This window comes from Centroberyx affinis, unplaced genomic scaffold (genome assembly GCF_046629955.1).
Source record: "Centroberyx affinis isolate AG114_WGS23_722 - 3 ecotype Tasmania unplaced genomic scaffold, CSIRO-AGI_Caff_v1 ptg000198l_1, whole genome shotgun sequence".
Classification (NCBI taxonomy): domain Eukaryota; kingdom Metazoa; phylum Chordata; class Actinopteri; order Beryciformes; family Berycidae; genus Centroberyx; species Centroberyx affinis.
Window position 1 is genome coordinate 46,711 of NW_027278891.1, and position 17,180 is coordinate 63,890.

At 45.1% G+C, this 17,180-nt stretch overlaps 1 protein-coding gene across 2 annotated transcripts in view; it reads right to left on the minus strand.

Annotated features, from left to right (window-relative positions):
- The window catches only part of fermt2 (FERM domain containing kindlin 2), a 40,149-nt gene that overhangs the window by 18,630 nt on the left and 4,339 nt on the right, over positions 1-17,180 (minus strand). For both annotated transcript variants that reach the window (XM_071538567.1, XM_071538574.1), the window contains exon 3: positions 4,889-5,122. In XM_071538567.1, the coding sequence (XP_071394668.1) occupies positions 4,889-5,122 (234 nt within the window). The remainder of the gene's footprint in view (positions 1-4,888; positions 5,123-17,180) is intronic.

Sequence of the window (17,180 nt, forward strand, 5' to 3'; positions counted from 1 at the left end):
CAATATTTTAGGCCCTACTATCAAATCCCTTTACCTGATCATCTGAAAAACAGGAGAGGAGGTGGGAAGTGGGTGGTAGATGAGGTAAATAAATTGGCAGATACTCTCTATTCCTCACTCCCATGAAAGGAGCGCAGGAGTAGTAGACATGATGGGAATACCACGTCAAAGCTAACTAGCATATGGAACGGTACAGGATGGAGATAAAGAGAAAAGAAGACCAAGACAGGCTAAGGTGACAATCCAAAACAATTGTCCACAAGGATTTCTCAAACGAGCAAGAGTTTAAATTCAATTTCCATAACCACTGACTTGAGTGTTGCACTGTACTGTATTTGTGTTTATGGTGATAATTTACGAAGTATGATCTGGTTGAGAAATCAGCTCTTACGCTCACTAGGTAGCGTCAGAAGAGGAAGGGGCGAGCGATGGTCGAAGTGCTTACAAAAGCTCAGTTGATTTCCATTAGCAGACATGACACCTACACAATAAGGCCCCCATCTTCCATCTTCCATGCTTGTGGCAGTAACCAGGCTCGGGGCCAGGGGGAGAGGGACTGACTGAGAGCCAGCTAGGCCTGCTAGGTCTACTCCTTGGAACGCATGATTCACTGGAGTGAGTAAGGCCGGCCACAGAAGAATCACAAACACCGTCATATTCTAATTTTATAGCGCCATAGTTTACCTTCTAAAAAGATAGAGACCCTACATGGAGAGAAAAGTAAAGAAGAGAGATTTTTACCATCTTTCTTCTCTTGCCTTTACTTCTAGATCTGTGTTAGAAAGAGCTGCTCACTGGGCTGCGAGCCTGACTGATCAGCTAATATGCTGGAGCAATAAATCAAGACCTTGTTCCAGGGTGGACTGAATAACACTGCAGCGACTGAGAAATAACTAACCTATAGTCTCAGTTCAAGGGGAAAGAGATAACAACAAGGTACATTGTGCAGACATTTATATTTTAAGGATTTCGCTTATGCAGAGTATGACTGTAGAAAAAACTTAAATTCCTAGATCAGCAAGATTATAAGAAACCAAAAGTAAAGAGGGAAAGAGCCATAGTGCCCTGACAATATTGCTGCAACCGTTCTTTCAACCCATTCTTTGTCTTAACCCAAAGGTGTGGGTATCGTAGTTGATGTTACCATGTCAAATGGCAGATCCAACCAATAGACAAAACTTTATAGCAGGAGCTACATTTCGGATTTTGCTCTAGCCACATTTACATGCAAACAAATAATGTGACTATTGCTCCTACTCTGATTACAAGAATAACTGGATTAGGTTATTTGCATGAACAATATAAGTAAATACTCCCATGTATATGCTGCGTCACATTAACCTGACTATTCAGTGTAGAGGCTATGTCTGGTGCCACCCTCCATATGCTATAATGTATTATATAGACTATAGACTCCAGGTGAGCTTTTACCTCCTTTCATTCAAACTTCAGCCATGATTCTCCTGTGCAATGCCCTGGTTGTAATTTTCCTACAATGGCAACATACTTGTTATCTCAAGCACTGAGTACTCAACTCTTAAAAAACACTATACATCAAGCTTAAAAGCACCTTGATGACTTGCTAAAGTTCAACAAAGCCAATGCAACAGGGTGTATTCCACTCTTTAGCCAACTGAGTGTCAGAGCATCTCCTCCCCCGTCTAACTGGGGGCTGAAAGGTGCTAATAGGCCAATAGAAAGGGATAATAACACTCTTTAATTTGGGAGTTGGAGCTGAGGCCAAACCACACTCCCCCTGTGTTATGACAACAGTGGCCGGGACACTTGGGCCAGTCAAGCAGACCGCAGGTTGATGGGCCATAAATCAGCCGGACCAAAACGATGAAGCAACAGTCCCACACAAACCCAGGCCAGAGCGTCCTGACCAAACCCGTCACTGCCCTCTCAACTGTCACCCTTGTCTAGCCACTGATCCATCCTCCTCCTTTGTGCCGGTCATCCCAGTGACCAGTGACATGTTCAGAGCAGAGCTTACAAATGCTACAGGTTACAGCGCTTCCTGCCTCTTACATTTTCCAGAGAATCAGGGGAAAACCAAGACACAGTAGCAGAGGAGTGCTTACTAAACAAGACACAGTGGTTAAGTGGGACAGCCTGACTGTTGTTAGTCATAAGTAGTGTTTAGTACCTTGCTGAGAGAAGCAGCCTAACTTCTTGCCACCTCAGGCCCCCAGGTCCACAGTCATGTGTTAGTCATTGGTGAAGACTACATTTCCTGTCCTGGCTTACAGGAAGAGTAAGACAGACAACAGCAGGATGAGGATTGCATGTGTGTGTGTGTGTGTGTGTGCGTGTGTTTTTAGTGTACACATGTAATTGCGTTTGAGGCGACTGAAGCGAGTCCAGGTTGTCTAGACGGGACAAGCTCGCCAGGTCTAAATGTGACTCTTTGCTGGACAAACGAAACTTTCAGAAAACCTGAATCAATGCCAACCAGTGCCATTCCTGCTGTTTCACAACTACATACTCGCCTTTTGTACAGCGTAAATATTTCATGGGGCCCTTGTACAGTATTTCAACTGGCACCGTGACACACCAAACACCATAGCAGAGAAATTCTTTGGACTTCAAAAAGCACACATACTTGAGATCTGAGAATTCTCAGAAAAATATGATCTTATAACTAAAAGCGGAAAATCACTCATGCCTTTGCTTCACTATCTGTGTGTGTGACAAGCCAAATAAGCAATGCAGTGCAGGATATGAGGGCTGCCAATGAGAATCAGAGTTCAAAACAGGAGTGGAGCTGAGTTATTTCAACCAGTACAGTACATTGGCCATTTGCTGAGGTCTCTTCCTTCCCAGCCAGTACCAGATGGGTCGTTTCTGTGTCAAGGGGGTGGGGACTGTACACAGCTGCCTCGGACATGGGAGAAGTACAGCAGGGATAATTGGTTTGATACATTTAACTTGGGAGTGGTAGATATGCTCTGCTCATGTATGGGAGACTCACTGTCAAGGCTGGAGTTGTGTGAGAGAGACAGGGAGGAATAAAATGTGAATTAAATACATATGTGAATATCAGAGTGTGTGTTATTCTGAAACAGTATCTACTCGAATGGGAGAAAGAAGTAAGGAGGAGGAGGGGATAAGATGTCCAACTACTGCAATGGCGGACTGAACTTAGAACTTGTTTTGGAACAGGGAACAGCTTCTGTGTGACCAACTGACTGGACGGCCCAGAGCAAAAAGCCCCTCCAAATAAATCATTCTAATCATCATTGCTGAAAGGAAAATCCAGTCTCCTCTCTCTCTCTCCTAATATCCCTGCCCCTCCCTTTTCTCTGTCTGGAGCGAAGGCCAGTTGGACAGGCCTCATCTCTTCCTGTCCCCTCTGATTCTCTATGCTCTGCAGCTCCCAGGCAGTCAGCAGAAAATACGCGCAGGAAATTGTAAAACTGCACTGTTTTCCAGATAACAAAAAATGAAATACTTCCAGGCCAGGCCAGCTGTAAGTCCACAAAGTCAGCTGTCATAGCCTCCAGTTACAGTTAGGACCTTTCCCACCATCCGGTATAAGAAAATCTACTTCCCGAAAGCAGCAATGTGCAGTGAGGTAAATGCAACAGCAGAGGCGCGTCACACCGCATGGCCCTGCACAGCCACCGTAAGTCATCTCGCGACGTCCTGGCACGTGCCAAGTCAGCCAAAAGCAATTTGTCCTGAATTTCTGTGGAGCTAAAATAGATTTATTACAGAAGCAGTAGACACATTCCTAACTAGGACTGGTTGAGAGAAGGACTGCTGGCCTGTACCCTGCCTCCCGTTTCAAAAACAACCTCTGTGTGTATTTATACTCCATTAAATGTGCTATTTGTTCTCTTCATTCCACAGAACTGCTTTGCGGGCCTCTTTAGCCTTTGGAAAAAACATTAAAGTTCCATTCCTGCCAAATTAAAAACAAGGCAAAACGCTACCTGTAGAGGCCAATAAAAACAGGAAAGCTGCCACTGGAGCCCCTGATCCTGCCTTTTGAACACAGTCCAATGACAAAGACCCAACAGGTGTCCTGAACGCTGCCTGATGGAAGGATTTATATGGGGGTTTCTCAAAAACCTGCGAGCCGTACTGGAGACAGTGACTAAGGGGCAAGGGCAAGGGGCGAGGTCTGGAGCCAAGGGGTGAGGCTGGGAAAAGTGGGCGTTCCAGGGTCAGGGGTCATCAGGCTCCGGTGTGTGACCTTTGACACGTCTCTGACAGGGCAGCGTGGTGCCAGTGATGGAAGATATCGATAGTGGATGGTGAGTGACCCCTGGGTGCTACGCAGATCATGGGGGGGACAGTTAAATTTGGACGCTTTGATATTGGTTGAAGGGACAGTTGGGAGTAAGCGAGAGAGAAAGACAAAGAGAGTGAGAGTATTTATGTGTATGTGAATTTGCACTTTTCTCATGTGCCTGTGTTATAAGGCCGAGTCAGACTGATAATCTCTGTTTACTAAACAGAACTGCGAGACCGATTGAGCCCAGGTGCCAAGGACTTGTCTCCAGAACTCACAGCGGACCGCCGGTCAGGAGAGGTGACTCCGGCACGCAGAGCTCAGGGTCTGTTTAATAAACACAACAAATGGCTAGGGATAAAAACAACACGAGGAAGGACATGACTAGCTGGGTTTGCACTTCCAGAAGGTTTCCAAAAATAGTATTAAAAGTAAGCGCTTAGGTTGTCTCAGAAATGTGGGCAACTTTTGGATTCGGCCCTCCATTGGATTTCCAAATGGATTTTAATTCCTACAGCTCATTACAAATCTGTCACACCTCATCTCACATTTGCTTCGTGACCGCTTTTCACCTCTCCAGTGAACATAAGATCCCCATGAATGCTGCCCTACCCGCTTTCTTGTAAAAGCGTCCCGCGCGGCACTTACTGAAGGTTTTGCAGATGTCGGAGACGGCCTTGAAGACGCGGTCGGAGAAGTTCACCTTGACCTTCATGTGCTTCATGTTGGGCAGCTGGAGGCGCAGCAGCTTGTGCTGCGGCGTGAAGAGCAGCCTGGCGTCGGCCTGGATGCCGTACTTGTCCAGGGTCCAGTGGGTTTTCAACAGCCACGTCTTCTTCTTCTCCCACCACAGAGCGTGGTCCGACCAGTCCTTCTTCACATCTAGGGAAGGGGAGAAAAAGAGTGTTGACTTTTGGTCCTTGCACAGTTAGCGGCGTGAAAACTGCTGAGATGCAAAAAGAAACACTACAAGCGATTCAGTAGCTGTATTTGTCTGATCTACATTCTCTTTGCTCAATGTACAACTCTCTTGGTTGCTACTGATCAGATTAGATTAGATTAAATTCGATTTTATTAGATCAAATTAGAAATTCCAATTAGATTTTTTTTTGCTTAAACACAGTTACAGCAGACAAAAGTTATTTCAACATTCAAACACACAAGTATATCACATGGAAGAAGTGGAATCACTTAATAAAATAAAATGTACAGTACTGTACCACCCTTTTGTTTATTTAATTTCCAGTCAATTGGACATTCAGTAGAGATTATTTATTTTTTGGTGTCAAACAATAATGCAGGAAACATATTTAACAGAAAATGACACAAAAGCCTCCAACACTAAGTATAATATCAAATCAGTATTTATTTTTTCCACTTTCCCATCCTTCCAATCTTAAAACTCTAAAATGGCTAAAGGCGATATTTCTAATGAGATTAGATATAAAATAACACACTTGCATAACGAAGGTGAAAGTCAAAATAAGTGAAAAAACAGGAGTTTCCAAAACTGGAATTCAAAAAATTTGTAATAACGTTATAGAGAAGTAAAGTTATAGAGTAAATGGGACTCCTAAGAACCGTGCAAGACCTGGTAGACCACCAAAACTATCACCATCAGACACACACATATCAAGGTAAAGTACATACTATAAAGTTTAGACAATTTACCATATGTCCAGATAAAGTGCACACTGCATAATGCAGCATCAGATTTAAGTGCAAAATAGTTGAAAATATCATGAGTTAAATCATTTAAATGAAAGAAATGATGATCAAGACAAAAACAAGCCAGCTAAAGCTAAAGTGCATGCAGCCTCAGGGGTAAAGTGCATATTGTTCATAGTATGTCAAGCTAATAATACTGGTGCCAAAGGGCCTTAGCATGCTGGAGGACAGAGACAATGAAAGTGTAAGTAGAGCCGTCTGTATGCGTCACACCGTAGTGACCTGAGCTCACCAAATATGTCCCTCCCAGGCAGAGGGTCACGTTTAGGGTGAAGGGGGGGGGGGGCACTGGGGCGTCTGAGTGGGTGTGCGTGGGGCGGCGGTGAAGTCAAAGTGAGAAGGAGGCGAGGACTGAGAAAGTGTGAAAGAAGCTGCTGTTTGCGTGACACTGCGGGGATATCGGGTTCATACCTCCCTCTTTGTTCCCGAGTCACGCTATGATCCGTCTAAAGCGGAGACAAGCCACCAAAACCCCACTTAGCTCCCAGTCCCGCGCTCCGCAGGGGCTCGACACAATGGGGATGGACCCGAGGTCTCATGGTGTGTGTGTCTGACTTCAGAGGGAAGGTGAAAACCATAGGGATTTGGGGGAACTCGAAGCAGCTGTTTTGCAGATCACCTTGCTCTGGCTCCTATATGAGCAGTATTGTGATGGGCTGTATGCTGAAGCTGAGTTTTTTTTTGAGCTGTGAATCACTTCAAAGCCCAAGGGGGGAGCAGAAAATGCAGAAATCCCCCTCACTTAAAGAGAGACAGAGAGTGCCTTTACACCCATGTCATATCTATTTATCCTGCTAATGGCAAATATTCACAATATAGCTGAGTACTTTAAGCTTCAGGTCAAAAGGTATAGCAGGCCGGGGCGCCCCGGTGGCTCACCGAGTAGAGCGTACCATAAGACTCAGTCCTTCCCGCAGCGACCCGGGTTCGAACTGCGCATAGACTATCTGTGTGCATGTGTGAGATACAATAAGCTCGCTGTATTGTTTAGCGGAATATCTGCTTGTTGAGATGGAGGGCGTATTATACTTTTGGATGCTCCCTGAGTGGTGATGTCATTCGTCCGGCATTAGTCCAGGAAGGCACTTCCCTGAACGGTGTCTCGTTTCCTCCACCCACGTATCCCTTGGTCGCCTCTCCAGCCTCTCCTCTGTCTCACTCTAGGTCTCTCTCTCCTGGCTGCACTGAGTCACTGTGTCTGGACACAGACGTCCGTCTGCTCAGTCATTCGTCCATGGGGGCAGTCTAAACTGTTTTAGCTTTGTGTGTTTACAGGCGGGCACATATCCTGATCGAGGATAGCATGTTTTCATCATGATGGCCCGTTCATAAAGATCCCAAATAAGATAATATTATGAATATTACCATGGAAACAGAAGTTAGGCAGATGACAAAATGCAACAGCAAATGGGATAAGGGATAAGGAGTATCCTGGCTATATCGCAATATCACAGCTATCATATTCAGGTTTCCAATAACCAACATATGAGCTTATCCATACTACTGCGAACAGGTTATGTTAACATGTGCCAACTTTTAACTGGAACACTCTACTCCCACATACTATTATAATTGTATGTCAACTACCTTTAAAATGAAACCAAAATAAATGAAAATATACCAAAATCTCAGGGCTGGAAATCTCTCTATATTGGCACAAATCCATACTGAACCTTCCCCACACAGAGCTCATTTTACTGCAATTCATCTGCTTAACATGCGAGACTAGTGGTCATTAGCTAAATGCAGAATTAACATATTACATCTATTTATTACACTGGGAAGGACACAGCTACTAAGTGACAATCTGGAAACCTCTCTTAAGCCATAATGGACTATATTTACTTTCTGACACGGAGCTAGCTAATCGGCTAGGCGAATGCAACACATAAAGACTTGTCTTCAATATGGCGGTGTGATTTTTCTCTCCATCCCCACACCAGTTTCAGGATTTCTGATAACCACATATGAGATTTAAACAGGATTTACGCTTCTGCTGTGTCCAGGCGCATTCTGACAGGAAGATGATAATATGATGATAGGGAGATGAAGGAAGGAAGATGACAAGGGGTGGGGGTGGGGGGGCAATCTCGAACGTTACCCTAAGTTGACCTCTTCCGTCTGTCAATCAAACCACAGGGTGCCATGGTAACCTAAATCTTGAGTAGCCTTCTGTTTCCATGTCCTGTTATTGTTTTCCCTGACCTTAACTTGCATAGGGGCATCTATATGCATTGTTGACACTCTCCTGCTGATCCCCTCTAAAAGCTGAATGAATGGGGTTAGGGGGTGAGTGGATGAATGACAGAACGGCTGCTTAGGACCAGTAAACAAGACCGCTGTGATGCAAGTAAAGCAAACCCGGCCGAGGAGGAGACACACCAGGAGATTACACTGGTGATTAGGACGGAGGGAAGTTTAGGGAGAGTGGCCACCAGCATCTCAATTCAGATGCCATTGTGAAGGCCCAGGGCTGCATGAATTGAAGAGGAGGGGGGTTGTTTGTCAAGCTGTTGGCTTTTAGACTGGTTACTTCGGGGCAAACACTTGGTACTTGAGTGAAAACATTCCAAGCTTTCTTTTCGGGACCCTGTGTGTGTGTCTGTGTAGGTGTGTGTATGTGTGTGTGTGTGTGTGTGTGTGTGTGTGTGTGTGTGTGTGTGTGTGTGTAGGTGTGTGTGTGTGTGTGCTACTCTAGCAGCATGGGGTCTAGCTGTCAACACTTCATTCTGATGTCTCAGCTGTGCAGAATACAACTTCATTGCTGCCATCACAGAGACTGCTCCCCAAAGCGTAGGCTATTACTGAACTGAAAATAATGAGAGGGAGTAAGGAGAGGAAAATTTAAAATAGATGGAGTGTATTTTCATAGCCCTGCTCGCAGTTTTTCCTCTTACAACCTAGTAATTTCTGGTGTCTGAGAGCGTTGCAGAGCAAGCTAGCCAGATTAACATTTGGCAACTCAGGTCTTGACCACAGTCCACGTTCTATAGAAGCTTCTGTATACTCAGGATACATGACCAACATACAGTTTGTGGGTGCTCACACACACATACCCCAAAGCAGGCAGACATGTACGCACGTCGTGGTTGGTGTCAGTTACCCTCACCACTCTCCCAGTGGCCCCTGCTCTGTCTCCGCCCACCGCCGAACCCCATTGGCCATAGCCTTACTCCTGCTTCGCTGTGTCATCACGCAACGGTCCGACGATGTGATTGGACGAGGGCTGCCGTCCACTGGGTTCTTTCAGTAACAGACTGGTAATTCAATCCGCAGAGAGGGAGGGAGGGAGGGAGGGCCAATGGCATCTCCCAGCTAAAAATACAGCCTGCCAGGCCTGACGTAATGCACCAGCTAGAAGAAACGGGGGCCTAAGTAATTGGGTGCATTAAATGCGGACCCGCAGTCCTTCAGTAGAGTGGTGTGTGTGTGTGTGTGTGTGTGTGTGTGTGTGTGTGTGTGTGTGTGTGTGTGTGTGTGTGTGTGTGTGTGTGTGTGTGTGTGTGTGTGTGTGTGTGTCTCTCTCTCTCTATAGGACATGGAGGGCTGGAAAGACGAGGGGAGGGGAAACAGAGGGGGAAACCATGTTTTATGACCTCTGCGGGAGAATGAAAGAGGATACGGAGATTGTGTGAATGTGTGTGTAGAAGTGTGTGTGCGTGCAGGAGTGGGGTGTGTGGGGTGCAGGGATTTGTCAATGGGAGGGTGTTCTTATCCATCCATCAGTTACATTAGCTCTTTGCATGTCTGCGTGTGTATGTTCTAATGAGCTATATTAATCCATAAATTTTGTCTAACCGAGTGCTTTTCATTCACCATCACCACAGCAGCCCTTGGATAACAACTCTCGACCAAAACCTCTTCCTCTGCTCTATGCACCATGTACCACAACTAGAAATACTGCTCTAAAATCACATTGAATAATACTGCCATATAGTACATGCAGCATCTTCAAATTAAGACGCAATTAAGCAAAAAAAAAAAAAAGCAAATGGGGAACAGTAAGGATGTATGAATCATGTTGTATTTTGGGCAGAGTGCCCAGTTTGAAGGATTTTGTTGGGAATCCTTGTTGAACCCTCCCACTCTCTGTCCCTCCTTGGCTCATTCTCTCCCTATCGCTCCTCTTTACTCCCTCCATCCCTCCCCTCCTGGTCAGAGTGTCTGTGGTGTTTACATTAGGAGACAGCCATGTTTATGGAGGCCTGTCTGTGAGGGGGGTTGGGAGGTGATGACGGAGGAGAGGACAAGAGAGATGGAATGAGGGATAGGGCTTGAAAAGGAGAGATGAAGATGAGCAGAGGACAGGGAGAGCGAGAGAGATCTGTGTGTGTGTGTGTGCATCTGTTATTCCATGTTATTCTCATGTCCATGAGAGAGAGAGAGAAAGAGAGAATGTCAAAGTGGAAAGAGGACTGCACTGCATGTCGCATTGGTTCGTTTGCTGATCATTTGCTATACTAATTATAATCAAATGAGGAATGAAGAAAATCATCTCAGACATTTCAAACCAGACCGATATTTGAATACCGTACAGTCTTGCCAAGTTGTGACATTTAGCTTTTTTGTGCAACACTCCATACAAGAACTAAAAAGGGGAAAAAAATCCCAAATATCCCTTTCTATTGCATGTCTACTGAGTGACCCAAGTTTACCCCTTACTAGGCTGTGACTGCTTCAACAACCACAGCCATGGTAGTCAGCTGATGCCTCGAGAAGATTTCAGGCCCATCTCTAGCATCACAGATGGAGCTGACAGCAAATCTAGAGAGAAGACAAGCCTATAGGCCACATGAACCAAGTGAACTTTGACTTCTTGTTCTATTTGTTTGTGCTTTCAATGTCAGTCTTTTCTCTGTTTTCCATTAGTTGTTTGTCTCTGATAGCCACGGCCGTGCAGTGTGAGGCTTTGTGATTTTCAGCAATCAGCTGATAAAATCATTCCGGCCTGGTGAGGCTGGTCATGCCGTTTCCTTGGCGACTCCTGGCTGACGCCGCGGGGGCAGCGGAGCAAGGCGACAACTCTTGTTTTCATACACAACAAAGACACAGGCCTGCAGGTCTTTTTCTCTCTCGCATACACTCACAGTTGATCCCCCCCTCTACAACGTGAAAGTCCTTGTCTTTCTAAATATATTCCATGTCTTTGAAGCAGGGTGAAGGTTAGTATTGACAAGCGAAGACACAGGAAGCAACTGTTCTGCACTGTCCTTAAATTAGATCTACTGTAAATGGCCTATAGGTACTCACTTGCTTGCGGTCTAGTGCAATAGAGGTAGACAGCATCAGAATCAGATTTCCAGCACATGACTAAGAGAGGGTCGATAGAGACAGGTGATGACAATATCTATATAGTAGACAATAGTACAGAGTCACGCCAGGATTACAGTGGAAGATTGAACTCTGATACAGTGAATTCAACAGCATCTGGGCTTGTGCTGAAGACAATGCGCAAAGCAACAAGTAGTCATAATCACTATTGTGAAAATAACAAAGTACGTCAGTGAAAGGACTGACGTCCAAAGAGCAGACAAACTCGTTTCTGGACTCATGATGACTGACTGGCAGATATTAAGCTATGGTAAATCTCAGATCTTGTAGCAAACAACAAAAGCACTACTTGTATTGCATCTCTTCCATCTCAATGTGCATCTAGCGCACAGACAAGACAACAACGCATGTGGAATACTGTAATACTGGTAATACTAGCGCTTGACATCATGTTCCCCGACTATGACAGCAGCATGAGGTAAAAGCATTGAATAATGTGCTGATCTATTCTGGCTATGTCCCTCAGGTATTCACCAACCAATACTGTTAAAACTCAAAGTGCTTTCCATTGACAGGCTCCGAGCTGAACAAGGTTAGCCAAGCTTATTTCAGTCCCTTATTATACAACAGCCCAGTGTCCTGCCAATAGCCAATCAAAGACCAACAGGCCATTTATCATCCATGCAGGTATTCAATATGCAAGACATACAGCCTTTGAACCCAGATCCTCCCGACAAGCAAAGAATCTGAAACCTTTCAAGCAGTCTAACTTTACCTGACCCAGCATGTACACAAAGAGACACTTAATGAGGCCATCAAGGCCTTTTAGGCTACAGAAATGAGAAACAGGCATTCACCCAGGCTGTGACCTGTGTCAATGACATACACACACAGACACACACAGACACACACAGTAAGGTCAAGGCTGTCCAAAAAGGAGTCAGGGGACAAGGTGACCGTTATTGATCCTATTGAGTGTACCCCGACCCCCCTCCACACAGCCTAAGCCTAGCCGTAGTATTATTTTTCAGGGAGTTAAGTGCTGTCCAAGTATATAATGTACACACAAACACACACACAATGCAAAACACGCACTCATCCATCTGCAGCCTGAGGATTAGAGGAGGAGCCAGTGCGATCCTTCAGGATAAACCCTGCCAAGGGCTCGAAACACCTAGGCTTTCCCTCTGAGTTTGGCCAGTACCAGAGCTTTGGTGCATCAATGTTCAAGTCCCAGCTCACCTGAGAGCTCCAGAGGATCAAATTTACAGCCTTTGCAAGAGCTGAGGCAGACATGAAGGCTGACAGGTAAGGTGCTGGTGGCTAGGGTGTGAAGTCTCCTCTGTTCCCCAGGGAAAGACAAAAAGCATCTTTCCTTGGAGTGCAGTGAATCTGAAATCTGAATAAACCAGAAATGATGCATCATGATGAAGATGGCAAACTTACAAGCAGCTAAAACATCCACTCTGTTAGAATAGGGAGGGACTGCAACAGTGCTGTCTAAAGCATTAGGAGGAGAGGCTAGCAGGCCATTAGAGGAGGCCTCCTCCGAGACAGATAGTTTGTATCCATTTGTGTCATAATCCAAACACAGCAAAACAATGGGGGTACTCCCCCTCCGCCCTGACGCAGCTTTATACAATTAGGTGTTCACGGACCCACTGCAGTAATGACATTACAAAGCGACTCCTGGCCTTAGATGAATGGGGCGGAGAGAGAATATCCATCCGTCCCTCTATCCATCCAGCCAGATATCCCCCCAGGACAATGGGATTGGATATATAGCCTTTCTTCCACTGTGACAAGCCATCCCACTAATGCCTCCTTGAGTCTGACCCCATCTTCTAGCTGCATCTCTCCAGAGGACCAGGAGATCCTGGTCAAGCAAGGCTTCTAAATACTTAATGCTGCTTAGAAGGACTGCTGCAAGGTAAAATATTGAGGCAGACTACAGTCTATACATTGGAGAAACTGACGTTAATGCTGCACCACACCTATTAGAACAGTCCATGCACATATGGAGCATCTATGAGGGAAATGAAGAAACAAACTGACATTACCCATAATGTAAATCATGTATAGAATGAAAGAGTGACAGAGCAGGAACGCATTTGCTTTCCACCCGCCTCTGCTAACTCCAATTTACTGCTTTGATAAACCCTCATTTAGTTAAAAGGTTTGCCTTGGTAGTGAAAACCAACATCTCTCTGTTGCTTCACTCGGTAGAAGAGAGAATACAGAGACAGACTGAGGGGAGGGGACAGCTTGAAATGAATGAAATGTGGGCTGAGAACCTAAACAAAAACACCAGATCAGTTTACCCCATTGACCCACAGGTGTGCGGCGTTACAGCAACAATGTGGTCCTCTGACATTTCCTTCGCCTGGATCCACTACACTGTCTGCCACTACAGGAAGGAGAGAGGGACAAAAAAGCAATGGGCTGAGATTCCCAGAGGAGCCGTGGAAGTCCGTTCCACTGCATGTTTGAGATGCCAAACGTAACTAATTGAATCTGCCTGGTTTTTAAAAAGCACACAGATCCTTCCAGGAAAATGGGCAATTAGTGAAAGGGTTGGAGTAGCAAATTTGAGATATTTCAAATGTCAAATGAATTTAAACATGCTGTGCATTTCAGAAGTTTATTTGCAAAGAGGCCACAATTTGTAGAGAGCTTGGTCTTGGTCCTATAGAGAATTAGTGGTGAACAGTGATGCAGATGGTTGTTAAGAGAGATTACTACATTGTGACAAATACAAACACATACGAGATAATATTATATTATTATTATTATTATTATTATTATATTTTTCCCCAGAATAATACAGAAAATTTAGCTATTGACTTGTCATGCCAATAAATTAAATTGAAACTGATACAAGTTCAGAGTGTATGCATACGTATATGTCAGGCATCTGAGTGTGTAGCAGTTCAATCACAGCAGGATCTTGCTGGTGTAACAGGAAAGCTCTGGCCTGGGCAGGACCGCTACTTAGGCTAACTACTTCCTGTCAGAGAGATTAGAGAACAGGACGATCACACAGTCAGTCAGGCCATCCCTCACTTTGTAGCGAGACCTTGAGGATGGCTCCACACTCGCGATCAATGAGTCTCATTACACAAGGTAATATATCTGAACTGTGCGTCATGGCAAGACGATATGCAAAGAGACACACGGCCTATCAAGGAAATTCACCTCTCCCTCGATGCGAGATATCGAATGTAAAGACATGAGAGCGATTCACAGCTCGCTCCTGCAGAGGAAAGAGAGGGCTATCTCATCTCTTCATCTCACTCTCTGCAGGGACCGAAGACCCTCCTTTTCCCCTCAGCCCAGCAGAATCATGGGAAGGCATCATATCCTTCAAAAAATGCCGTAAACACTGAGCGGGAGGGAAGGCGGGACAGAGGGAAGGCGGGAGGGAGAAGGCGCATAAAAAAAGCCCACGGGAAGTTCAGCATCCTGTGTTAAATCACGTCTGTTTCCTAACGAAATCTGCACTCCATTGTCACACGGAGGCCATCTTCCTCTGGTCACCTCCAGCAGACAGCATGGGTGAACCTCAGACAGGCATGGAACCACAAAAAAGACAGAATTTAAATTGCTCACACAGAGTGACGCATTTTAAAAATACCCAACCCCCCGCTTGCTGAGAGGAAATATTAAAGCGACTAATCCTAATTGACCATTATAAGAATAGCCAACGGTTGTTTCTTAAAGGCTATTATTAGAGGTGCCTCTGACTAGCCGTTTAGAAATGTCAAATAAAAAGTAAGAGAGTAACTACAAACACGTTTCCCATATGGTTTGTTAATCTAACCATAAAACGATTGTGGGACGACATTCACCAAATCAACGACCATGCGAATATGTAGGTCATCTCAAATGCAAAACACACATTTTCTCTGACATCTAGGGAAAGTTCTCTGTGGCTGGCCGGTGTTACGGCAGCCAAAAACTGCTGGCCCCTCACTGGAAACCATCACATGAGCTACCAGTGTCTCACTAGACCAATTAGTTTCCTCAAGTTCTATATATGGAACTTTCAATAGCCAGGACCTGGGCCAGGAACATCCAGGGATACTAGGTATTAAGAAAGTGAAAGATGTGTACTTTAATGTTTCTTATTGATTATTATGCCTTACCAGTTACCACATGGTTGGGTGAGTGTGTGGAAGGTATGAATTATTCACTCATGTGATTGTGACTATTTAAAATACTTTTCCAAAAAACATATTTAGAGAAAGAGGGAGAAAGAGAGTGAGACAGAGGGGTGAAAACACAGAGAGACAGAGAAAAGGGGGGAGAAAAGAAAGAGGGAGGTTGAGGGAGAGATGGAGCAAGCGGCAGAGAATCCAGCAATGACGGCAGCAACTAGAGAACAACATGCCAAACCCTGGAAGTCATTTCCTGCTCCACCGAAGACTTTTATGGAATTCTAGTGCCGTGGCTAACGTCACAACGAGAGAGAGGAAGAGACACAGAGAGAGAGAGAGAGAGAGGGAGAGACACAGAGAGAGAGAGAGAGAGCTGGTGCTAGACCCTCCTCTCTCCATACCCCCTCCTCCCCCTCTCTGTAAGCCTTCTCTCTTTCCCTCCCCTTTTCTTCTCCATCCAGTACAGGGTCTTTCTATCCTCTGCTGTCTTGTTGAGGCTAAGCAGAGCCAGTAGAACCAGGGAAGATACTGTAGTGTGACTCTACAACAAAACTCTGGCCCATTAAAGACTTGCTTCTTCAGAAGTTTACTCAATTTGCAAAGAGTTCTTGGTTTTTATCCATAGTCTTGACATATAGTCGTAGGTAGGGCTGGATATCGTTTAAAAAATTACGATACCAGTACCAATACCAGTACCCCTAAAGTGATACCGATACCAATAGAGTACTTCATTCGATACCTTTTTTTTTTCGTTTTGGTGGCATCTCGGCACGCTGAACTGCCAACTCCATCACATACACCGCGCTCATACACTTCACCACCACAGACTGTATGAGTTGTAGCTGCTGTGGTAGTGGGCCAATCACACGTCACATTAAATCAAAGAACGCTTGTGGTGACTGGCTGCGAGCAAAATCATACAAATAGTAATTTTTTTCTAGATCTGTGAACAAAAAGTATTGAATGCAGGTATCGTTTGACTGGAGAAGTTTTGATACTACTTGGTACTGGGTTATTTCGGTCGATACCTTAAAGGTATCGAGTACCGATACCCAGCCCTAGTCATAGGCCACAGTTGGAAGAGGGCATAGAGAACGCCATTATCACAAAAAAGATGGCCTTTCCACCTTTAGCACGTGCAAAGCAGCAGCGCTTTTGTGTGAAACGTTGATAGTGCAAATGCACCAAAAGCATTTACTGTTAGCCTCAGTACAACAGACCTAAGATAAAAGCTGTGTAGCTTGGGAACTATTCTTTTTGATCAAATAAAACCCCCGCCAGCTAATGGTGTTTATACAATCTTTGCTTTCCCATCTAAATGATATAAGCTTTTAGAGGGGGGGCACTTTGGAAAAGAACAAAGTCGGAGACGCCACCAAGTGAAGGAGAGCAATGGAAGGATGAAAGGATTACGAGAGAGGGGACCAGGGGGTGTTCAATCAGCTGGCTTTAAATACTGTTTTCCTGGAGGGTTGCAGGGGAAATGGAAGCTGCGTTCGCTGCTGTGATCAATAACTAAGTGCTTTCCTGGCATTTGTCTATTTAATCCATTATAGAAGGCCATCTGAGCCTGCAATGTGCAGGGGAGACCTGCAGCTCACAGGAGGAGTTGAAAGATGGAGGCCGGATACATGTGGAGAAGGAGACACACCCACCCACCCACCCACACTTCACGTGTGGAAACACATGCACAAATACTATTCATGAGAACATAAGTCATCAACACAGAAGACAGCTAACGTCAATACACATCCACACAGGCACATACTGTGTGCGCAAATACC